A 26,310-nucleotide genomic window follows, 5' to 3' on the forward strand; every position below is an offset into this window, starting at 1 on the left:
TAGAAGTAAATCCAGATGAATAGAATTTACAGTTCGGTCATGGTGAATTGAAAAAATACATTTTTCTTTCAATAATTATTTGATGTTCTAAATGAGGTAAAATTGGTAAAATCCGCAAGTCATGTTGAGGGCACTCCGGTGATAACAATGATGAGGTTTGTTTTGGTCAACAATGTCAGAGGGAAACATTAATCACTGTTTGTCAACTGTGAACCTGATACTACCCTGTCCAAGGATAGATGAATGGGTACCACCCCATTACAGAATCCTCACGAAAAAGCCAGATTCAAGGAATGTGAAATTGGCAAGCCTTTCAAACAAAGATTTGCTTAGGACTTCATTGACGTGATGATCGGTCTTTGAGTTCTGGGTGTGATAGGAAACAACATTCTTTCTGGCCTATCCCATTTGAGAAACACGTGGGTGTCTCATGTTTGCCTGGGCATTGCACACACAGTGACTGAATCCAGCTAGAAATGACTGACCTATGAGATCAAAATAAATAGGGGCAACAAGCTGTTATTTATACCTACAAATAACTGGAAGTTGCTGAAAAAATTTTTAAAGGTAAAGGTTTTCACTTTAGCACCAGTAACTGTGAGGGAACCCCATTTCTATCACTGTGGCAGGACCATTCGCAGGACGCTAGAGTGAGGAGTTTGAGGCAAGGTCAATTTCTGCTTCGAAAACGGAAGCTATGTTGTAATATTAGGGCAATGGAATATATATATATATATATATATATACACACACACACACATACACATACATACAATGGAATATATATATACGCATGTATATATATACACATACATATATATAAATATGTACATACATATACACACACGTATATGTGTACGTACATATGTATATATGTACGTACACATATACGTGTGTACATATGTATGTACATATATATATATATATTAAATAAAAATTGTAAAACATTTCTTCTTTGTTTTTCTTCTCAGGCAGATTTTCCTGAATTGGGAGTGGCAGGTGCAGGGGTGCTTTTTGGTAGAGGAAATCCAAGACCTAATCCTTTTGGCCTCTGCATGGCTTGGATTGGCTCCGCGATCCCCTTGCCGTCTCGTCCAAGGCCTGACCCAGGTGTCCAGCCCATATTCTGGAGCATTCGATTTCCAATGTTGCTTTCTAGGATTGGCTGGGCGTTTTCTCCTACAAATCCTGAAATTATAAAATGACAAAAAAAAAAAAAAAAAAACAACACCCCCCCGCCCCAAAACACATTAGTACAGACACAGGTGAAGATCTCCTCTCAAGCTAAGAAAATCATATTTTCATAAGTTTTTCTTTCAACAAGGTACTGGGGGTGGGGGTGGGGAAGGGGTGAGAGGGTCGTTGTTTATTCATCTTGGGAGAAGGAGCTTGTAGTGGTAGAGGGATCCATGGAAGAAAGATCTTGTTTAGAGTTTCAGCTATACTACTTAGTAGTTGATTAAGTTATTTAACTTCTTGGGGCTTTTGTTTTCTCTTCTGTAAAGTAGGTATAACAACGTCCACTGCCTACCTCACAGCAAGTTGCCAGGGTCAGATGAGATGGTGCAGGCAAAGTATTCTCAGTAAATGATAAAATACAAAGAGATTTAATTTCATTGCTGTGTTAGTGTCAACGATAATTCTGAAGATCACCAACTTACGATCTAATACCTTATACTTCCTCGGGGCTTTGACATTCCATAAAACCAAAACTAAAACCAAACCAAATAAAAAGCACAACTGATGACATCCCTAATTCATAGAAATTGTTGACATTGTTCTAATCATCTTGTTATTTATTATTTGGACTATAACATATGCACCTTTTAATTCCTTTCTTCCCCCTTCTTCCATTTCTATGTTTTGATCACTATAGAAGGAGGCAAGAAGGGTAGAATAGAGAAAAAAGAATATTACTGTCATGTATATAAAGTCATCCTTCCCTTTTCCCTCCATCCCTGATCTCCTACCTACCCTCATTCCTTATTTTGGAAAAGGAGGTTGGGCAGTGCTTACCATGAGATTTAGAAATAGCTGTTATTTCCCCAATGTTCTTAGCAAAGACAATTGAGAGATGCACCCATCTTAAGCATTATCTATTTGATGACATTTTCAAAGATTGACTTTTTTTTTAAACAAAGTTTTTATTTATTTAAAATTTATTTTGATAGCACAGAGACTGAGATCATGACCTGACTCGAAATCGAGTTGGATCCTCAACTGACAGAGCTACCCAGACTCCCCCCAAAGATTGACCTTTAACTTAAATTTTCTTGTAGGCTCTTAAGGAAATAGTTGAGCATACGAACCGTACATCTGATTCTAGGGGAAAGCGCAGAAGTACCAAATCTCTAAATTCAAGGGATTGTGAAATGAACAAGTGTAAAAGTCAAGGAAGCACAAGAACCTGGGCTCCCTCCTTTGACAGAGACTTGGCCTTGCTCTGTGTGCCCCAGCTGTACAGTGCAGGCTGGCACCCTGAGAGTGGCCCATTTCTGCTTCTCCTGTATCAGCAGCTGTGAGATTGTGGCGTATGAAAGGGGACTATAGCAAATCTAGAGATAACCTGTTAAAAGTAATCAGGACTCTCAAATACAGAGCATTTCTTATGATACGCCCCTTGCAGAAGAAGGAAGTGGAGAGCAAATACTGGAGATTGTGTGGGAAAGGGGTTGAGGGCATCTTAAAACAGTCTTTATTTTAGTGAGAACATGTTTAGCCCAATCTCCTCTGTCAGAGCTTTCCGAGAAGTCTGTGGTAGAACTCTGGGCCACAAACTTGCAGGGATGCAGTGCTAGCTCGCCCTTCCCTCCTTAGTCCTCCATAGATAAAGTCTCACTTTTCAAAGATCTGAGTATGTCTCTGGTGTATATACCAGCTAAGCCCTGGGTCCGGCATATTTCTGGTCGGAAATGTGAGCTCTCTTCCTGGACAGTTTGAGGGTTGAAATGGGCAGCTGTTGACAAGATCACTCACTACTCTCGAAGGCTTGTGAATCAGATGTCTTTGGCATCGACCCACATCCCCCTCCGCACCTTTTCCACCATCATCAATTTTTCCTCCCTGACTTGGGGGTTATGAGGGTACCTTCTACTCCATCCCCACTCCCCAAGAAGGTTGGGACTCTCTGTCCTTTTCCTTCTCTAAGACTACGTTTAAAATGGTAATACAAGGCACAGAAGGATCCTCCAGCACCAGTAATAACAACAAAAGTTACTATGGGACTGGAAAGTGTAGTGTTCTATTTCTTCGCCTGGATGTTGGTAACAGAAATGGCCAGTGCATTATTGTTCTTTAAACTGTACCTATGCATTTCTGTGTATTCTTTGGCATATATATTTCACAGTAAAAAAAAAAATCATAATGAAAGAAATGCCAGGGGTGAACCAACAGTTTGTTTCACGTGGTACTTCATATCTGGCCTTCTCGGGGAAGAGCAAGTGGGTTGTTCCTCCTGATTCTGACTTCTACAAGAATGGAAGTGCAAAGAGCTAGAAATAAGTTTTAATAACCGACACTCATTTACTATAATCAATTGATTTTCAAAGCCCTTTATTGGACATCGTGGTAGTCTCAATCTTCAGTACATTTTAGGACTGAGAATAGAATACATTATTGCCATTTGCTAAATTTATTACAGGGAGTAAGGAAAAACTAGGTTACTCCAATAATGAGTCAGTTTTGGATTTGTCAAATTGGGTCTCAGCTCACTGAAACAAGTACCTTAATATGTAATGAAAAACCAAGCAGCTTAAATGGCAATGACTGTTGTCAAAGAAAAATTCATAATTAACATTATTTACTGCTAGACTAGGGCAATTATATATATAAAGTCTCTGTGCACATATGCACACACACATACACACACATACGCATATATAAAACGTAAAAAATGGACCTCTTAGTTAACACACGCACACACACACACACCAAACAAAAGCCGTTTGTCAAAACTTTTCCCTAACATAACAACAAAAAAAGCAATTAGGTTTTTATTTTGAAATTATGATTATGGTGGCAACCAAGACAGACATCCGAGATATCTAATATTTTCTGAACAGCCACCGAACAGGTATGTCAGGTTGAACAGTGAACTAGCGTTCTGTCCCACACCCCTGATTTTTCAGTGATTGCCACAAATCAGTTTAACTCCATCTCTAAGCTCCAATCAGGTCAGAGGTCTACTGGTGCTCTGGCTGCCCGTCTGTTTAATCATACCTTGGATGCAAGAGCTTGCAAAAGTTCAGGTTTAAAATCTGTTTCATATTTAAGAAAAAATATGAGGCCAATTTAATACACCTCTTCAAAAATTGCTAAATTGTGGTCAATTCTCAGATATAAAGTGAACATCAAATGGTAATTGACTGAGTATCCTAATTTCAAATGTTGGTATTTGGTATTTCCCAGGAGTGACCACGCGAATTCTCCCCATGCTTGTTTTTTATACAGATGGAAAAGAACCCACTCCTTCTCTGTATTTTAGGTGATTTCATCTCTCTTCTTCATGAAAATAAAACAAAGCATTATATTATACTTTGAAGTAAAACAATAAAAAGAAAGAATATTTAATTTCTCAAACGCTAAATCTTTCCACATAGAAACAGATTCCTGAAAAACAAACAACAAAAAAAGCTTTTCTATACAACCTTAAAGAAAAGGTAACAGTTACTTCATTTTTCATGGACAATGATTCTGGAGTGAGATCTACTGTTGGTCTCTCATCCTTTTTATGAGATTAAGACTTGGGAGCGGAACAACTCTGTCTCCGCACAGCATCCTACAACCTTAATTTCCTTTCCTTTTGCTCCTGGCAGTGCTAAATCTTTTAAGTCCTTTCCTGGAAGGCTCTCCTCCTGTTTGGGCAATTTTAGCAACACGAAGCCTGCTAGCTCTCCCGCATGCTCCCGTTCCCAGCCTTTACTCGGGATTTCTTATGACAGCCTAGTCGCTCCTTTCCCCTCGAATCTTCCAGAGAGTATTGTGGATGGCAATTCACTTGCGTAATTGGCTCAAGAGATGAAAATCTTGTATCGGCCTCTCTTAGCTGCTAATCTGTCCAGCTGACTGGAAGCCTAATTGGCAGCTTGTTTAGTAATTTGGCTTCTCAAGTGTTGTATTGATGTTGGATAAACAGCCAATGGAAGGGGAGGTCATACATACTGCAGGGTTCCTACATAACAGCCCACGCACCCCACTTCAGACACTCCCCTGTATTCAGAAGGCATTTGTGGTACGCATTCACTCTTTCTTACCATCCTCTTTTCCCTATTACTTCTCTAGCCAGCTTGGGGCCAAGACTATTATTATCATCATCATCATCATCATTATTTGTGGTTATTAAAATCGTGAGTTATAATGCAGTCCTCTGTTCTCAATAACTAATTTTTAAGGACATGGGTTGTTTGATTACTATTAAGAAAAGAAACAGCGTTTCGCACAGTTTGAGTTGTGAGAAAATGGTAGGTGTTACTACTCATTGTCAGGTGTTTTAATTATTTCATTCTGAATATAGAAAAGCCTGATTCAGACCATTCTGCATTTTATCTGCAAAACTGTAGACACTTCTCATGTGAATTTTGTTAAATCAAATCAGTTTGAATCTTTAATGCCTAAAATACAAGGCACATGCTTTTAAAATAATAAATAATAAAAATTTAATGTAGAACTAATTTCCCTTTTTTTCTTAAGTGATGAAAACTTTGTAAAAAAATGAAAGACGTAATCTATATTGACATGTTTGGAGAAGTGTTTTTATTAATAAATATTTTTATTATACGGAAATATATTTCTTATGGAATCATTATGTATCCAAGAATAGTCTTTTCAAAAAACTAAAAAAATATATCTTAAAATTGTATTGGTTGTGAAGGCACACAGGGATGTTAATTTTCAATAATATAATCCGGACCATGGTCTCCCTATTATGTACCATGCACGTGGTTTACTTGTTAGGCATATGATAGTCATCTCCGTTCCTCATAACAACTGTGCTAAGAAGGAATGATAAATGGCCTTGGAGACACGATGTCACTTAACCATGACTATGCAGTGAGTAAGCTCCGATTCAAACTTTGGTTAAGTTTACTCCGAAAGCCTACATCCTTTCCTGAAAATTAATGGCAAGTAAATAGTTTTAGTGATGATGATGCTTCAAATAACTAAAAAAAAAAAAAAAAAAAAAATGGGTTATAGGTGAATTGCAATAATATCTTCTCTCAATTTGCTTATGGGCAATATACAGCAAAAATATACTGGCATAGGTGGATAACAATATATAACGAAGTCTGTAGCTCTGCAGTTACAAATACTTCCATATACACTATTTCTTTTGACCTTCCTGGCCAATCTAAGGTATTATTGGTTTCATTTTGCAGATGACACTGAGGTTTGAAGAGGTAACACACCTGCCCAAAGTCAACTAGCTAGAAAGTCCCAGTTAGAATGTGAACTCTCATTTGGGTCCAAATGTTACTGACTCACTGACTGAACATTTAATTTAAAATACTATACCACTAATATTTTCTATTATGTCATTTCTTCTGCCACATTCTCTCAAATGACTAAGATTTTACTCTATTCACAAATTTCAAACTCCTGAAAAATTTCTAGTCTAACCTAGCATAGCAAGTCTGTCTGAAAAGAGTGCTTCAACTCTCTTGAAATAAAGATTTATTTTGCTTGCTATAAATACAGCTTATCTGGCTTTCTTTTACAGATATTTAAATTATAACTTAAGTTTTAGTTGTATTTACCATAAACAGCATTTACCGGGTTTTGTTTTTTGATCTACGATAATAATCCCTGAATTTAACTGATGCATTTACTCCATTTACATTTATTGTGATTACTGGTATATCTGGATCTATTTTTCTCGTATTATTTAATGCTATTTGCCTCACGTTTCTCTATATTTTTGTGGACTTCTCTATATTTTTGTTTCTTCCTTTCTGGCATCTCTACATTTTTGTTTCCTCCTTTATGGTATCTATTGCTTGTTTACACTAGCTTGAAAATTATATTTTTATTCTTTTGGTTATTACCTTTAAGTGTCAACATGCATACTTATTATTTTTTCACACTTCCATATTGTTGTCCAGAGTTTTACTTCCATCTTACTTTTATACATCCAAATTAACCATCTTCATGGGCACTTCAACATCATTATTAACTTTTACATATTCAATATTTTAGCTTTATGGACATGTTTAACAATCTCTTTGCTCACAGTTCCTTCTTGATTTTGATTCTCTTTTTATGCATCCTATTTTCTTCTACATGAAGTGCTAAGTTTAGTAATAATTGGTCTTTACCTGGAATTGTCTTTATTTCATCCTCACTCTTGGGAAATAGTTTAACTGGATATAAAACTCTATGTTGATAATTATTTTGTCTCTATACTTTGAAAATCTCATCTCTTATGTTCTAGACTGTACTCATGTTTTTAAGTTTGCTACCAATGTGATGTCATTCCTATGTAGGTTACATCTTTTATCCCTGGCTACTAAGTTCTTTTCTTTCTCTTTGGTGTTCTTAAGTTTTATTACAATGCGTCTAGGTATGATTAAATTTACATTTACTATTTTCTGATAAAGATTTGTGTACACTTTGAATATGAAGATTCACATTTTCCTTCAGTTGTTTCATTGAATTCAGTCAATATGCCCGTGGAATAATGCACCTCCCTATTCTTTCTACCTCTTCTGGAAGTTCTATTAGATGTATGTATGTTGAACTTGATTCTCCTCCAAGTCTTCCAGCCATTCTACCTTCCATATTTTTACCTCAGTTTTTTTAGGTAGTCTCTTCAAATTGCTCTTTAAATCTGTTTACAACTTTTTTTTTTTTTTTTTTAATTTTTGGCTCATAAGACCACTTTCCGTAGGTTTTCATTTGTAAAATAAAAAGAATCATTTAGAGTTTAAGGCATGTACCACGAGAGTGGCTTTGCATTTGCTTCAAAGACCAGTTTTTTGTTAGGTTTTTGGCTTGGTGTAATTTTACAATAGAAATTCATGTGAGGATAAATTCTTGGTTACAAATCTTCAGAATCCTCTACTTGAAGCCCAGGTGGAAATGAGATCCTTTATTTTCCTGTGCCTATAGGCAGAGTTTTGTTTCCAGTCTGCCCTTTTCTGAGGATAGAGCTTTCCAGAGGTTCTGGCTTGATAGGATCTTTACTTACACCCAACTCCCCATCTTAGCTCCCTTCCCACAGGGGCACTCACCAATATACCTCAGTGGTCCTAGATTGGGACAGTCTAAACTGGGCGTGGGCATGGGAGGTGCTTAGGATCATTTCTGGTCTTTTTTAAAAAATTTTTTTTTTCAACGTTTATTTATTTTTGGGACAGAGAGAGACAGAGCATGAACGGGGGAGGGGCAGAGAGAGAGGGAGACACAGAATCGGAAACAGGCTCCAGGCTCTGAGCCATCAGCCCAGAGCCTGACGCGGGGGTCGAACTCACGGACCGCGAGATTGTGACCTGGCTGAAGTCGGACGCTCAACCGACTGCGCCACCCAGGCGCCCCGGATCATTTCTGGTCTTGACCATTTACTTTCCTTCAGTCTCAACTATACATCTAAAAAGATGGCTTTACGTTTTGTTCAGCATGTCCAGATATTCTGTAGTTTGAGTCTTTTCTCATTATTTAGTCTTTTATATTGTCAGGAACACAACGGTTTTCTATCTAATTTGGATGCTTACCCTTTCCTTAAGTGTTCCTGATATGAAATGGAGAGCCATTTAAGGCTCTCCTAAAACAGCAAACTGAAAGGTAGTTTGGTGATGCGTGTATCAAGAGGATGACAGTGATATGTTTCCTAGGCTTTTGCTATAGGTTCAGATATAGTCTGTTTTCAAATTTAATACCATTGATCTTCCCCCAAAGTCTGCCTGTTTTAAAATCCTGGAAGAGGTAAGATAAACTACAGTGGTCATATAGATCCAGTGGTAAAAGAAAATAAAAATAGAATTATTGATAAAGTAAATTTGGACAATTGAAGAGATATAGCACTTTAGAAGTGGGCTTGGTTACACCAACCATTTCTTGATTATGATCAGTGTGACTTTTAATTAAAAGCACACTTTCTAAAAATCTTCACCCATTATTAGGATTTACAACTCGCCTTTATTGCCTTAAGTATTCACAGAGATTATTTTATTATTGAAGCATCAGTAGGATGCTGAGGAAAAAGTCGACAAGTCACAACAAGCTATAATGCAACCTCTTGCCAAGAAGTTGCATGTCCCAGAAGACAGTTACCCTGGAGTAATATCTATACCAAGATATTAAACTTCAATATGCGGGGCACCCGGGGGGCTCAGTTGGTTGGGCGTCCAACTTCAGCTCAGGTCACGATCTCACGGTTCGTGAGTTCAAGCCCCATGTTGGGCTCTGTGCTGACAGCTCAGAGTCTCAAGCCTGCTTCAGATTCTGTTTTCCTTTCTCTCTGCCCCTTCCCCATTCACACTCTGTCTCTCTCTGTGTCAAAAATGAATAAACATTAAAAAAAATTAAACTTCAATAGGCATCTCATTACATAATTTAAAATGTATAGAAAAAAGGTTGACTCCTTATGATGACTATTTTCCTTATGATATTTGTTCAATAGAAAGCAAAATAACAACAACAAAAAAAGCAAAACAGTAATAGCAAATACTAATTGTGGATAGCAATGAATTTAGTAACGTATAGAGAACAAAGCATTTAAAAAAATGCGGTAGCCACAATATTTCAGAAAGCACACTTAAATCTTCTTACTATCAAATCCTCAATAAGCTATGACTTCTACCAAAAACACAGACCATAACCAACATTGCTGACTGCCTTTTAAAAATGTGTTAATAATATTCTTCCTATTTTGTTCACTGCTTTTCTTCACCTTTACAGATGACATTTTTCAAACTATAAAATGCATTCTGCTGGCAAACCTTCTTGCTTCAACAGTTCTCAATTTTATAATAGTAAATCTACATCCTTTGCTACTGAGACATCCACTATCTTTTGGTATGTGACTTTGAATGAGGCAGAGAACAAGCCATACATTTAAAAATCAATATCTAACCTTATCAATATTCATTTTACTTTGTCGATACAAAATACAAAGGTGAAAGAGCAGTAAATAAGCTAAAGCACTGAAATAAATTTGGTGTTCCTGTCACAATTAATAAATGTTCACCCGATAACACTGCTGGCTAGTCTATAGCCTTATAAAGCGAATGAAATTATGCTTCAGTGCTATTGCTAAAACGGGGCGAATAAAATTTTCAACACAATAGCAGGTAAAGATGATCAGATTTGGGGTTATTAATTTCATAGGGGACTTTTAAAAGTATATTATTTATTATGTATAAAACATATAACTGTTTATTTTTAGAGTCTTCAATTGTCATATGAACGCTGTTCAGGATTATAAAGTTAAAGTGCCAAATTATAGTTTTTTCTGACAATGTTTTGGTACATGTTTTCTGAAGCTGCTGTTTGACCGCATAATATTTCACATACAAATCAGAGGGGATCATTAAACAATATTTGAGCTGTCTGCCTTTTAACTCTTATCCCCTATTTCGAAAGAGAGGCAGTTATCTTTACTTGCATTTTTCCAGCTTGGACTGAACACTGACTAAAGGCAGAAGAAAACTGTGAAAATATACTTCTGTTCAATGCATTATTTGGTTATGTTTGCAAGGGCCTATAAAATGGCAAGAATATTAACTTTAAAATAGTTCTATGTGCTAACTCAACTTTGAAAACTTACAAATATAACTGACTATTAGGAGACTGAATATACTCCAGAATTTGAAAATTATAATTTTCAGAGACAAGATGATCTAGGATTCATAACCTCATTATCAAAGTGTATTTATGCAAAAGCATTTCTTACTTGAATTTGGATAATAATCTTCACCTTCGAGTTGATTCATTAGTATTAGAAGATATTCTTTTTAAAACTGAGGACTTTTAAATAACCTCATTCTCTTCCTCTTTGAGAGGAACAGTTATGCATGGATTTAAAAAATGCATTGGAAATGAGTAACATAATTCTCTTACTCAACTACTGTGAGTAATTACAAAAATGCATTAAATTTCTATGAATTTTATTCTTTAAGCAAAAAAAAAAATCTAGTAATATAATCAAAATCCTGAATCTTAAGAGAATCACAACAGTTTTTAAATATAACATCTGGAATATGCTGGTATAAGCTTATGAATGTTTTAGGCTAAAGTTTAATGTTTATACCCATACTCCATATAAATGATTTCCTCTGATGCTATTGAGATGTAACATCAAAATCACCTTGTAGGAATAATTATATTATCCTCTCCTCAACCATTATGCCTTTTCCTTCTCACTTCACATATGTTCAGAGTGTTAGAACCTGACCCTCGTATTCTCTCTTCCTTATTGCTGGCACAAAGGTGCCTTAGTCATACTCCTAAGATTGTTCTTGTACTATTTCTGCCACTAATGTCTGAATCATTGAAAGATAAGAGAATTCAGGGACCATTCAACTGGAATGGGGCTATTAAAGAATCCTACACCTGCCTTATGAAAGATTTGAATTGAAGAACTTAAGACATGTATTTGATCTAAAAGTGGCTATATGTTCCTGCATAAAGAGAGATATCAGACGTATTCTCACGAAGGTTCTGTAACTCTACATAGCGATACTGAGATAAGTCTTCCGTGAAACTTAAGACACAATAGCAGGCTCAAATAAACCTATGCAATGGAACAGTCTTTACAAATGTATTCTTACACAAAGGCTATAGTATGTTGTCATGGAAAGAGTAGGGATTTAGAAGTCCTGAAGGTGGATGTAGGCTTGCAACCTCGCTTGGCCATTCGGTCATTATGTCTTCTCCAGTAACAAAGAAAAAACCGAACACTGCTGTGTATCTTAAATTTTATGGTGTAAAGTGATAATAACACCACCAAGCTCACAGAATTATTACAAAGATAAAAGAAAATAATAAAGTTTCTGTTACCTACTAGGTACCCAACAAGTGGTAAACATTATTCTACATAAATATGAACACATGCCACACATAGGTGCTTCTTACTTCCAAATTCTGAAAACTCAATACAACTACAAGATGAAGATCAATATTATATCCACTCATAACCACATGTCTAATTTCATAATGTCACCCTTCATATAGAGGGGACAACTACATCATGAGTGCTTCAATTGTAAGGCATTCAATTTTTTTAGTCCTCAACCATAGGACAGGTGCCCTAAATAAAAAATTAAAGCTTCCCATCCTTTATTTCTTTGACATCACCATGTCAAGATTTTTCTCCCCCTTCTCACAGTTTATTCTCCTGGTTGACATGAATCTTATTTTCGTATTGTACAGTTCAGAATGGGAAAAAGAACTTTTCCTATACAAGGTTTCCCAAATGAAGAGAAAGTTTATAGATCTGAATGGGTTAAAGATCCCAGGCAACAGGCCAAAGCTATTATTCTTTGTAACTGACCAAGTAACTACACTGAAAACATTTCTTAGACTCAGTTTGCCACGTCACAAATCTAGGATGGTTAATTGTAGTTTATTCCGTTGTGTGTGTGTGTGTGGGGGGGGGGTCCAACACTTTAATGTCCCGTTGGCTTCCTCCTCTCATAGGTTTTTTATCTCTACCTTCCTTACCATTGTTCTTACATGAGATTTTGTTATACATACTAGTGTTATTCCTATCCTTCACCACCAAGCTTGAGTGTTTTAGGAAGGCTTCTCGGCCTAGTGACTTCCCTCTGCTCAGCACTTGTATTTTTCCCTATTCCACACTCTTTAGAATGGCATGCTATTCGAAGGATGTGTCCTTTGAGGTGGAAATGATGACGGACATTTCATTCTAATGCAGATTTTTTTTTTTTTTTTGAGTAAACTCAATGCCCAATGTGGGGCCTGAACTCAGGACCCTGAGATCAAGCGTCTCAGGCCCTACCGACGGAGTCAGACAGGTATCTCTGTTGAAATAAGGAAAGATAAACCAAGGACTGCTGCAGAGCTGGGGCTAGAAACCAGACGGACGCAATCATAGCTATAGCTTTCCGTCTTCCATGATATGGGGCCTTGTGTTTTGAGGCTGCTCCTTACACTTTTGAATTGCTTCCTATTAATCTCTTCTGGGGTTATTTGTCTTTTCATCTATTTATCCCTTGTCTTCCCAACCAGTCTATAAGTTTCTGGACACAGCCTTTGAAGATTTTGTATCCTTTAACACCTCACACAAAGTCTTGCGTTTGGGCAGGTGTGTGGCAAATATTTTGTTGACTGGCTGCCTGAAAAATCTGGGCAAGGAGCACACAGTACATCCTGACACCAAAGGCAAGCGATTTAATAGTTGCTTGTAACTGTGCTTTTTTCTCAGTACAAGTGATTTAGAATTATCTGTATTTTCCTCTTGATGGCTTATGAACTTTATATTTGTGTTCTGCCCCAACCCCTTCTTGCTTTACCTGCTGTGGTAGGTCCAGGCAAGGGTGCAGCTTTTCTTCTCCGCTTGATATCTCCAGTGCATAGGGATCCCAAATGCATGCTTGTTTGCCTACAAGTAATTATCAGAAAAAACTATTAACAAAGGAGAAAAAAAATGACACATAAATACACAGCTTGGGTAATCTGAACCTAAATCAAAACATTCTCAACAAAGATGGAACAGCATAGTAAAACCACCAATCTTGTTTATATCGAAACATAATTACATTTGTTGACAAGCATTCAGCAGCTAAATGCGCCATCATAAATTGTTACTGGAATGAATAATATAAAAGGAATGCTTTTTAATTTTCAAAACTGGCAATCTTTCTAGCTCAACATAAAATCAAGCACTGTTGCTTCTGACAGGAAAATAGCTAAGATTAATTATCTAAAGAGATCACAATATTGTTGCTAGGTTATCAATTGGTTACTAATGCTTTACTGTCAGAGCAACGTTTATTACAGGAAAAGTATGATCAATTTCTTTTAGGATATTATGTGGCAGTGACTTCTCTTAAAACATTTTAAACAGATAGAAGGAAATAGTGATGTTTTCTCTTATAATTCATATGATCAGAATTCTTGCCTAATTGTTTATTAGCTAGGTGAGGAAATATAATTTGAATGCATTAATGCTGGTCTACTGCTACTAAACAGGCTAACAGGGTATTGGGTTATATTTGTAAACACATGACACGTAGCGACTGAGAAGTGGAACTTCTGTTATTCTTGAAACTAGTTAAAACTGGATTATTCTGCCCAATCATGGACTCCTAAATTAGTAAGTTTTGGAAAAATTAGAAATGGCCCAATTAGAAGTCAAGAAAAAATAATACAAAGTTGGAAAAGACTGAAAAGTCTTTGAACATTTGAAGCTAGAGAGGGATGCTGTTCATTTCCCGGATCATAATCCCTGATGTGGGGTTGGGATCATGTCTGGGGATCATGAAGCAAAAATAAATGATGTATGTTTATTGTAGCACGTGTTCTTCTAGGAATTCTACGTGTTTTTCAGGTAGTATCCTGAAGTTTTACAGCACCTGTAGGGAGGGGCCAAAGGCAGGCAGCCCCCAAATGGGGCACTTTGGCATGCAGATTGTATCAGGCTGAAAACAATCAAGGCCCAAAAGACTGAGGAAGAAACTTTATTACCCTCTCCCCCACCATAACTGATTAAAAGAATTTAGGTAGAGGAGTTGCTTTAGGAAGAGACCCATCACCATTGATAACTACATTATAATATGAACTAAGTATGACAGAAAGGGAGGAACCTAACAAGGCCTGTTGTATCAAAGTCCTCTCTATGTCCCATTGTTTCTGAATGGCCCAGCAAACATTTGTTCTTCCAACATTTGTTCTTTTTCATCTTCTTGTGCATTATATTCCTTCTCATTTAAGTCCCAGATTCCTATCTCCCTTCTCCTTAGTTTAGGATGACGTATATACTCCTCTCGCTGGACCGGTTGTGGAATCTCACGTCTGGGTGGGTTCCCTGAATGTACAAAATTTAAGTTGATTTTCTCCTGTTAACTTGTCTCATGTCAATTTGATTCTTAGTCCAGGTAGAAGAATCTTGAATGACAAAGGAAAATTATTTTCTCCCCTACACACCCAATTTGAAAACACCCAGATTACTAGAGAAAATTTTAAAATGGAAAAATTAATTCAGGTAAAAACCAAGATATATATTTATAGACATACACTCCGGCATTTAAATATAGTGAAAAATTGGAACTGGGGAGTTTAATTACTTTACATATAGGTTCTAGCCATATTGCACAAAGTAAAGTATTATAATGATCTGGTTGATCCACAGTCAAATAAATACACTGTGAAAATCTATCAGTATAGGTAATAGCAAATAGGCACTTGTCTTATTTTCTCTTCCTTTTGTATTAAGTGCATACTGTTTCTCCATTAAATATTTACAATTATTTTTTAAAATGTTGACTTACTTATTTTGGGGGGGGGAGCAGAAGGGGTAGAGAGAGAGAGGGAGAGAGAGAGAGAAAAATCCCAAGCAGGCTCTGCGCTGTCAGCACAGAGCCCAACGCCAGACCTGATCTCATGAACCGTGAGATCATCACCTGACCTGAGCTGAAATCAAGAGCCAGATGTTTAACTGACTAAGCCACTGAGGCACCCGTAAATATTTACAATTATGAAAATATTTAAAAGAAATTAGTTCAGGTAGTGACTAACTTTGCAGAAATACACACACACACACACATACACATATATCAAAATGTTTATCGACATGCAAAATGGTAACATTTTTGTTGGATTTTGAGGTGTGGTCTTGGCCCCAATGCCAAGAAAAGCAAATTGTTTTGATCCTATCTATTTAAAAATTTTTTAAATATATATTTTTGATAGAGAAAGGCAGCGTGAGCAGGGGAGGGGCAGAGAGAGAGGGAGACACGGAATCCAAAGCAGGCTCCACGCTCTGAGTTGTCGGCACAGAGCCCGGCACAGGGCTCGAACTCGTGAGAGCCGTGAGATCGTGACCTGAGCTGAAGTTGGACACTTAACCGACTGAGTCACCCAGGTGCCCCGATCATACCTATTTTTTAAAACTATTATAAATTTTTAAAGGCTACAATAATATCAGAGAAGACACATCCTTTCGATACAAAATTAATGAATTCACTTATTCAGCAGGCATTTATTAGTATCTACTACCGACTTAGCATAAGTGCCCAGAGGTGGTGACAATAAGGAGAGTAGGAAAGAAGAGATGGCAGATAAAAAGGTCCTGGAATGTTCCCGTCCTATTATTGGAGGAGTTTACAGTCTGAATAGGGAGACTACGTCATGAGTACATGAAATAATTAAGAACACTGGTGGCAATGGCAGGGTCTGCAACTTTATTAAATATTACTAGAGATTGTATTATTTAGTCCTAATGACAATTCTTTCTTTTTTTAAGTTTATTTATTTATTTTGAGGGTGGGGAGGGGCACCCCCCTCCCATGGGGGGGGGGGGGGCGATGCAGGACTGTCTCACAAACTGTCCCTGAGCCGAAATCCAGAGTCAGACACTTAACCAACCGAGCCACACAGGTGCCCTGGTCCTTATAACAATTCTAAACATGTTGTGTTGCATATACCTTTCTTCCTTTGTAGGTAAATATTTGTACTTCAATGGAAAACTATACTTTTGGAGCATAGTCTTCTTGGCATCAGGTTCTGATTCTACAGGAGCTAGTTTACAATTCTATGTCCTAGGTACCCAAGCAATGGAAATAATGCTTGTCTATAGAAATGCAAATGAATTGTCCCCAGGAAGGACAATCCTCCTTCCTGTGGAAAAGCCAGTTCTGCATCCATTTGCACATTTATGTCCCCATTCCTTACTCTTTATAAATTTGTGCTTCTCTGACTTCTCCCTGGAAGCCCTTATAAGATCTGCCTGGTTCCCTCGTTCACTCATGAGTTAAATAATATCTCAAACACACACTCTTTTTAATTTGTGAAAGAGTCACGATTTTATCTTTTTGTCCAAAATTATCCTTTAACATCTTTGATCCCTCCTGAGCACCGCCCCCAGCCCCTCCCCACCCCTCACCCCCCCGCCCCCCCTCCCAGCAAAAGACTGCAGTAAAACTGACCTCCTGCAGAGCATACACCAGACAGGCTCAGATATCAGGAATAGCTGAGAAGGAGGGGGAGGTACCATTCGGAAAATGGGAATAAAGTGGGAATCTGCATTCTGAGGCACAGCCCTTTTGTTGTCGAGTTGTGAAAACCAGCCCACGGACCATCTACTTCTGATCCTCTTGTTAAAACAGAATTATGCTAAGTGAAATAAGTCAGTCAGAGAAAGACAAATGCCACGTGATTTCACTCATACTTGTAATTTAAGAAACAAAACAAATGAACATATGGGAAGGGGCGGGGCAAGAGAGGAGGGAAGCAAACCACCAGAGGCTCTTAATGATAGAGAATAAACTGAGGGTTTATGGGAGGGAGGTGGGTGGGAGAGGGGCTAGATGGGTGATGGGTGCTAAAGAGGACACTTGTGATGAGCACTGGGTGTTGTATGTAAATGAGGAGTCAGTGAATTCTACTCCTGAAACCAATATTGCACTGTATGTTAACTAAAATTTAAATAAAAAAAAAAAAGTAACCAAAAAGCACCCCCCACACCAAAAAAAAAAAAAAAAAACAAAAAAACAAACCCAAAAACAAACAATAACAACAACAACAAAACCCCCCAAAACATAAATAACCTTAGTTTAAGTAATTGCTGGTTAGGTTTCCTACACCTGTTGCTGAAAGTATTTTAAATGATACAGTTTGTTCGGGTCAGAGATTTAGGAGTAGCTCAGGACGTCTGGGGAGCAGTGTTTCAAGAAGGGACTACATAATATGAAGGAAAAAGAACACTGGGGTTGGATCATGGGCCATATATATGCCACATATCCCCCATGGAGGCATCTGAATTTTATAGCTGATGTGGAGTTATCAAAGGTCATTTGGTAAGAGATTAGAATCCTGGGATGCTGGTAGGCAGTGGGGTTGGCCAGAGTTGAGACTGACGAGAGGGTTTGCAAAATCTAGACACACATTGCCTCCCAGGTCTCCCTTCTGTTACCACTGAGAATAACACCACGGAACTTCTTTGTGTTAGTCTATCTCAGAGAGGAGGTGGGCAGGGACGGGCAGGTGGTCCATGAAAAGTCTTGATTCTGGCATTAAAAAAACAAGCAAACAAAAACAAAAACAAAACAAATGAACAAACAAAAAACAACTATGCCAGATTTCATTACTTTCAGATACATTTAAAGCTCAAACTGAGCTAAAGAAAATTAGCCAGGAGTGTCTCTCTTAAGAAATACATTTTTAGAAACAATTAGAAGAAATACTGGAGGGTCTGACACATAGTAGCTGCTCACTGTGACTATTACCATTGCTGGCCTCCATTTACATTGTTCTCGCACTAATGCATGTAACAAGAGTCTTCCAATTGCTTGAAAATCATTCTCTGATGTCAGTATTGCCTTTAAACCTTTATCATTTTTTTTTTTACACTATTAAAACTTATTAGGAAGGCCTGTTTACAAACGTGGTGGAAAACAAACCTCAGGAACAACTCCTTCTTTTAAACATTTCTCCTCATTGCTGGGCCCAAATTCCCTTTTGGGTATCTTTGCAGAAGAAATGGGAATTTTCATTTAACTCCTCTTCCCCACCCTCAGCAGAGCTACATACAGGAGAAGAGACAGACAAACGTTCAAGGAGAATAAAGTTAAAGTTAATAAAGTCAGTACATTGAACCTGAAGACCTGAACCATAAGAAAACAAGCTGGTTGCATTTCAGTAATTCTATCAGGAATTGACTATCCGTTACAACACATTCAGAGATCTGGATTATTGATCAGTAAAATTACCCCATTTAGGCTTGTCCACCCCCCTTTTCCTTCAGACAGGTGCAATGAAGTTGCTACAAATAACACTAAGTAAGGTCTACTCTGTTATTTGGTTGTCACTCTTAATATAAAACATAGCGGCTACCTTTTAATTTGAAATCAATGAATGTCTCAAAGGCAACCTTGTTGCTTTGGTCTAAATGAGTCATTTGGTTTTGCAAAGCAGAACACTTGGCTTACTACTCAAGGTGATAGTTGGCGATTTTTGTTTTTTGTGGTGGTGTTTTGAAGAATGATAATACACTTTTCCATGAAAAGTCCCTAAGTTCTTAAGAATAATGTTAAGATTTTTTGGTAAGGCGCTGCAAGGAAATTACCAATCAGCTATGTCTGTATATTTGTTTCCATTAACAGTATTTGGTTGCAGTGAAGAGAGGGGACAAATCAAAACCTGATAACTTTCTAACTACTGACACCTTCAACATTAGAGATAAACAAATATGTCTTTAAGAGGAAGGGACGAAGGAATAATGTTGTTTTGTTTTGGATTACTAAGTATCGTCACCTAGTTATGATCTGAAACATGGTTTCCCATGTACTAATTCTGGAAGTTTTCCTATTAAATATTAGAAAAGCAGAGCTCAGAAAGAGAGTCTTTGTTTTGTTTTGCTTTTGAAATGGACCTCATCTGGTTTATCCCAACATCCCTTTAAATGGTGTGGTGGTAGGAAACTGGATGTTTTATCTGAAGGAAAAAAAAAAAACAAAAAAACGTAAAAAACCAGGAAAAAAAAAAAAAAAGCAAAACCAAAAAAATCCCAGTGAAAACCACCTTGCCTGAAAGGTTGACTTTCGACCTGGGTTGACAGGGACGGAAGCAGGCAGTGTGAAACACAGTAATATTAAAGACAAAAGAGTAAGAACTTGTCTCTTCATTGTATGCATTTACAAATAGAGGCTTTTCAGAGAATTAGGCCTAGTTAAAGCTGCCCCCTGGATAAGATGTGTTCCCAAGCAGCCTCAGACAAGCTGCGGAGGAGAGACAAACAGATGTGACTATGGGCCCTGGCATTTGGCAAGAACACTCACTGTCAGTTAGAAAAATATAAGCCTGGACAGGGCATCAGCTGCACACAAATGAAGCAGGTCTGCAGTGTCACTGGAGGAGTAATCTGGTGGCAGAGAGAAGTACGGGGCTGGAAAATCCCGCTCTCTGTGAGCTTCCTCTTCTAGATCCAAATTACCCTCTCCTCCCCTTTATTTGATGTCAAGATGTCTCAACAGATTAAACTGAAGGAGTTAACGTCAGTATCTCAGTCTTCTGTACCAAAATGCACATTCAGTATCAACTACCATGAAGCATAAGTACTTCTTATCTACGAAGACTGCATTATATCCTTGTGTTTAATGGTGTTTTCTTTCCAAGCCCCTTCCTGCACAGGAAGCTCCCTTTTTATTTGGTATTGTCCATCACGCTCAACCACTTCTTGATTCTGCTGCCTTCTCTCTCTACGGCTTTGGTCATTTGACTTCACCTTGTGCCTCAAGCCCCTTTCCCAATCCTGACTTTAGCAAAGGATGGTTGATGTTTTAAAACAGTGTGCTGAACTTGGTACTTGTGCCCCAGTAACTGGGCCCTCGCTTTCTTCTGGACTTAAGCTACTCATCATAAAACGTCCGGTATCTTAGTTCTTATGGATTTAGGTCATGCCTGGATCTCCCCACATGCTACAAGTCTGGCCCTGAAATGCAACCTGGTGACTGAGGCCATCTCTAAGGCTGCTGGCAGACCCTTGCCCAAACCTCAGCTGCGCCTGGCCCCCGTCTCTGCTCACCGCTTACCTGCTGGGACCGTTCTTGACCCTGTGTCCAATAACCTCCAATCACCTGTTGTCTGAGATGCTGCCTCTTGGACAGTGATCTGGCCTGCCAGTGTCTCTTCCCCCACGTCAGAGGTCAAGTCCAGACCTACTTCTTCCCTGTCTGCTTTACCCTGCTACAATAACTAGTGGCTGGTGGCTGCCATGGAGCTAAGGTTACTCTGAGCTTCTGATGGGCCTGGGTGTGGTGCTGATGAGAAGCACTTCCCTCCCGTAGCTCCCAGCAGTGGTGGCAAGTGTGAGGGAGGGACGGTGGCGTCAGGAGGCTTCTGGGGGGGCTCAAGGACCGGCTGCAATGCCCAGCCAGTCAAGGACTGTTCTGACTCCCACAGCAGTGCTCCAGTGGCTCAGCTGCCATGAGGGAGGAGGTGGTGGGAACCTGCAGGTGGCCCAGAAATCCTCTGAGGCCGCCATTTTCCCGCTCGCCTCTAGGTCTGTCAAAGAGCCTACTTGTCACCCTATTTGTGAATGTTGGAGTATTTTACCAATCTTTGGCGTGTTACTTAATCCCTCTTTGCCTCATTTTCTTTACCTTCAAGAATTGTGATTAAACTAGTACTTACCTCAAAGGTGTATCTGAGGATTTTTACTTACAAATTATTTGTGCAAAACATTAGGCACAGTGCCTGCACAGACTAAGCCATCAATAACTGTTAGCTGCTACATTTATTATTATTATTTTCATCCCCGCTTTACAGATAAGAAGCCCAGGGCACAGAAAAGTTAAATAATTTACCCAGGATCACACAGTGAAGGGACACCGATGAGAGGACTTCATGGTGTAATATGGCCAGATGTTCCTCAACAGATACCAAATAAAGACATTATAAACTCATGACATTCAAACACTATCAATATGCTACAATGAGGATATAATTATTCATTTCTAATACACAAATAGGTTGTCTTGGTAGTTAATAGAAAAGTTAAATTTTTCTTTAGTGTTTGATTCTGTTGGCTTTAAATGTGCCATAGCATGTAAGACTATGTACCCATGTTTCATTTCAAAACTCAATAAAAACCCAGGAGAGTCTTGCAAATCTGAAGCTCAGTGTTTCAGATTTTCTCTTGGCTTGTACTTGGTATTTCCTACTTCATAGAAATCTTACTTCCTCCTTGTGGTATGTTCTGTGCTTTATCTAAAGCCCCGAGGGTCTGCTATTCTAATGATATGGGTCCTGTGTGTATTAATAAATGGAACTTCCATATCCCTAAACAGCTCCTTGAAAAGCTTCTTCTTGTACCTCTTGTATCATTCTAAACAAAGGGTACCTTTGTTTAAAAGATGTTGGTGACTGTCTTACACAACTCAGGTAGCTAGGAGGACATTCTGAGGGTATGTGCGTGAGGATATTCTCACACCTACAGGAAAGCTAAAACTTTTCACAGAGCAAACCATTCAGTATGGTTTCTAAAAATCTGGTTGGGATAACTGCTGTTACATCTGGGCTTTCATGGTGCTGGCATTATGCTTCCCATATTTGTCCAAGCCCTACAGATATTTTTACGGAACTGCGAGTCAAGCAAGGCCAGGTATATGTGCTAACACTAGAGCAATGGATTCTACCCACTTGGAAAAAACTTCCTTTCCATGTTTCCTAATTCCACCCATTTTTAAGGGTATGATCTTTTCCCCTTCAGAGTTCTCCCAGGGCCCTTAAACCTAGACGTGCTTTCTTATTTCTAAACTTTCCCTACCTCAGTATCCTTCCAAGAGCTTTTCCTCTATATCTCATACAAATCTCTGCTTGTCTCTGCTGTTACACTTATCATATGATGGCCTCAAATTGTTTTCGGATTAGAGGGAGTTGGCAGCTAAATATGCAGGGACAACCTGAGGCCAAGAAACGGGTGTAATTCACAGAACCTAACTTTGCTTCTGTCATACAGGAAAAGCACAATATTTACTGAACTAAAACAAATCAAACTACTGTAAAAACTTTTTCCTTAACACTTCACTTGGCAGTCAATCATGCATTTTTTTTTTGTGATAACACTTCCACTTTCTTGAAGTGTTACTTAAATTTACTCAAAAACATTCATTTGACAATGAACGAAACTTGACTATGAATCAGGTATTCCACTAGATGCTAAAAAAAAAAAACCCAGAGTAAGGTGTCTTCTACCCTCAAGGGGCTCACATCCTAATGCAGGAAACGCATGAACAAGAAATGACCATACAACGTATTAAGTCCACAGGGTTATGGTAGCAGACTACCTCTTTGGGGAAACTGAGGAAAATTCATTTCTCCTGAGTTCAAATTTGGATATTGTCTCTCCAAGCAGAATCTAAGATATTTGAGGCATCTTGGAGTATTCTTTTATTCTTCACACCATAGTACCTAGGAAATAGTAGGCACTTAGTAAATGGATATTGATTTAATTTACTCATTTCCTAGCTACAAGTATACATTTTTGGAATCTGTTTATCTTTGACATTTAGTATAGAGTTTCAGCAATAAACTTATTCTAATTTCCTTAAAAAATGATACAACAAAGCTAGGGTAGACTCTTAGGAGGGATTAAAAGTTACTCACAATACACATGATTCTTCTCTCTTTCTCTTTTTTAATTAAGTAGACTCCATGCCCAATGTGGAACTTGAACTCACAACCCTGAGATCAAGAGTCACATGCTCTACTGACTGAGCCAGCCATGTGTCCCCCCCACATGATTCTTTTGAAAATCTCCATTAAATGCAAGAAGATATGTGTCTATATGTAAAAAATTGGCATGTTGATCCGGATAACATCTTGCATCTTATATAAAAGAACTGGGAATTCGGACTATAGATTCAGATACAATCCCACATTCTTTCTCTATACATGATACTATACAATGATTATGATACTATACAATGTTTCTTAAGATGTTATGGTTGTCATTTTTATATTAATAAAACTATAGCATATTCCTAATATTCTTAAGTTTTTTGAGTGAAGCCCATGCATCACTCATTTTTGTATTGACTTCATCAAGTGCAGTATGTAACACATGAATATGTTTGTTGAGTTGACTTCTTACTATATTCTCTTATTTGCTATTTCTGACTCTAAACCAGGCTTCAAATTCAGTTCTGAGGGAATATTCTGGACCGGACGTCCTGAATTTCTTTCTTTCACCAGCTTCAGGGAATGATAGAGTTAAAAGGGCAGGCCAGAATATATATATATATATATATATATATATATATATATATATATATTTATTACTTTGAATACATGTTGGTTTCCTAAGTTTTAGAATTTATTACTGAATTACCAGGAACATCCAAACTTATTGAGTGCCAACTACATACGAGGTGTTATGCTAAATATTTTCACATACTTTATCTACTTTAATCCTCACAAAAACCCATCATGGTCTGAGGCACCTGAGGTCCAGAGACACCGTTAGTTGTCAAAGATCACATAAACAGAAAATGAAGTCATTGTATTTGAACCAAGGCACGCATGCCTCAAAAGAATCATTTTTTCCCCCCTACACCATACTGCCTCAGTCAACTTAGTTTATTATACTGTATTTAATAAAGGTCTACTGAAAATGTAATGCATGCCATGCCCTATGCCATAAAAGAGGATTGAGAAATAAAAAAGATACGGCTTTCATTTTCTAGGGGTTAAAGTCTACCGATCATGTGGGAAAATGATTTAAATTCAATATTCAAAGAGAATTCCAAAGCTAGGCCTAGGCCCCTAGGTGAGAGAAGGCATCTAAAGAATACAGGGGCCCTGAAGTGCACACACCTTAGGCCATCTTCGGGGCTCTGTAAGCAATTCAACAACACGGGGAGCTAGAACATATGGAGGTGTGGGAGGTGATGACACATCCTGGCACACAACAAATTTGAATAAATTCAGTGAATCTGTCCATTCACAGTGATTTTAAATTCTCTAGGAAGAAAAAAAAGAATGAAGCGGCCTGTTTGGCCAAATTAATCAGTTTATTATCTAACGTGATAGGTGAATTCAGTGGAAAAACACCTGTCTGTAATTCTCTGTACCCCTAGCTTTGGACTGTTTTGCAGCCACAGTCAGAAAGTTACTGCTCGGATGCAGAGTTGGAGTCAAATGTAGATCCATTTCCAAGGTAGTTTTTGAAGTTGAGGGGCTCTGCTCTTTCAATAGAGTTTACAATTTACTTGTGTGGTTGAGTTGCAGATACGGGCTCAAGACCGAGCTCTGCTTTGATGTTCTGGAAAGTGTGCCATGACTACTCGTTGAGAGGGGGCTCACAGGAATATCATGGTTCCAGGTGCTGTAAGTGACATTTGAGGAGTAGGACCACTAAAGAGCAAAGGAAGATGTGGTTTCCACTTTTACCTCTGTATTGAGGAGGTAATAAAGACTGGATATTTTAAGAACGGGCCAGAATGTTTGAAGCTTCTGAGATATATGGAGCTATTACTACTTTGGAAGATGGCAGAGAGCATCACCATTTAATACAAACTTACTTGAATTTAGGTTACATTGTTGTTTACTTGTGGAATTCAATTGGGAATCTGTGACTCAGCTGAAATGGCACCTCCTTTATGCAGCCTTATCTGACTGCATTGCCAGAATGATCTCTCACTCCTTGGAGAAAATAATGTTTTCTATTTTAAGCTACAGCGATATATCTATATGAACCAATACTCAACTTAGACGGTATGTTCCTTGAATGCAGTGGGGCCCACATCTGATTTATATTTTTAAGTAAATTTCCCTTAGCACTTACAAGCCTTGCCAACATCAGGCATTTATTTAAATCATTATTGAATAAACTTTAACAAGGCATGCCAGAGTTTTGATAGTAACTTGTTTTTATGATAATTAATATTTTTATTGAAGTTCCAATTTCTCTAATAAATAAATGCTTACTTATGGGAATAGAAAAACCACAAAACTACACAGTCCCTATCTTGGGCTTCGGGATATAAATATGTGAAAAATCAAGCCCATACGTGTAAGTCAGCTTTTTAAAGCACAGCAGGCACCTTGATATAAAAGTGTTTCTGTTTTTACATAATTTTACATTTTGCTTAAGTTGCTAAGTGTAACTTTATGAAAAGAATGCTTTGGGTTCCTTCTCTTCCATGATAGTTTTTGACAGATGAATGAACAAGGTGGACATAAAAGTTTTACACACTTGTGAACAAATGTTTACTGGACGGTGAAATATACTGTAATAGTTAGGTAAGGTACCAGGAGGCTTGTGCTCCTGCATGTATGTGAATATTCAATAATCAAGAGAAAGAGTACTTCAGGATTCACCTAATTCAATTCAATTCAATTCAATTCAATTCAATTCAATTCATTTCAGTTCAATTCAATTCAATGCAATTGAAATACTATACTTGAAAAGTTGGGAGTGCATTAGCTTATATTCAGGATGAATTATGCCATCAAGACCTTTGACCTTTCTCATTTTGGTAATTCAGGTCTACTATCTTTAAATGCCAATGGGAACATACCCTAACAAAAATTAACTTCAAAAGAGAGCACTTTGTCAGTCCCCTGGCATTTGGCCTATGAAAAGTTATTTGACCCATTTCCTCACGTGTAAAATGCGAATACCAACAATATCTACTT

At 37.9% G+C, this 26,310-nt stretch overlaps 1 protein-coding gene across 3 annotated transcripts in view; it reads right to left on the reverse strand.

The window, feature by feature from the left end:
* Window positions 1-938: 938 nt before the first annotated feature.
* Window positions 939-26,310, reverse strand: part of GPATCH2 (G-patch domain containing 2) — a 177,930-nt gene continuing 152,558 nt past the window's right edge. The window contains exons 9-10 of one of the 3 annotated variants that reach the window (XM_040460969.1): window positions 13,467-13,555; window positions 939-1,188 (exon numbers count right to left, since the gene is read on the reverse strand). In XM_040460969.1, coding sequence (XP_040316903.1) covers window positions 968-1,188; window positions 13,467-13,555 — 310 coding nt within the window. In that variant the 3' untranslated portion in view covers window positions 939-967. Of the gene's footprint in view, window positions 1,189-1,242; window positions 1,871-13,466; window positions 13,556-22,946; window positions 23,083-26,310 lie in introns of those variants that run through there. The other 2 variants (XM_040460971.1, XM_040460972.1) reach the window with 2 other exon arrangements.

The sequence above is a fragment of the Herpailurus yagouaroundi genome, unplaced genomic scaffold (genome assembly GCF_014898765.1).
Source record: "Herpailurus yagouaroundi ecotype Mexico unplaced genomic scaffold, PumYag 253, whole genome shotgun sequence".
Lineage (NCBI taxonomy): Eukaryota > Metazoa > Chordata > Mammalia > Carnivora > Felidae > Herpailurus > Herpailurus yagouaroundi.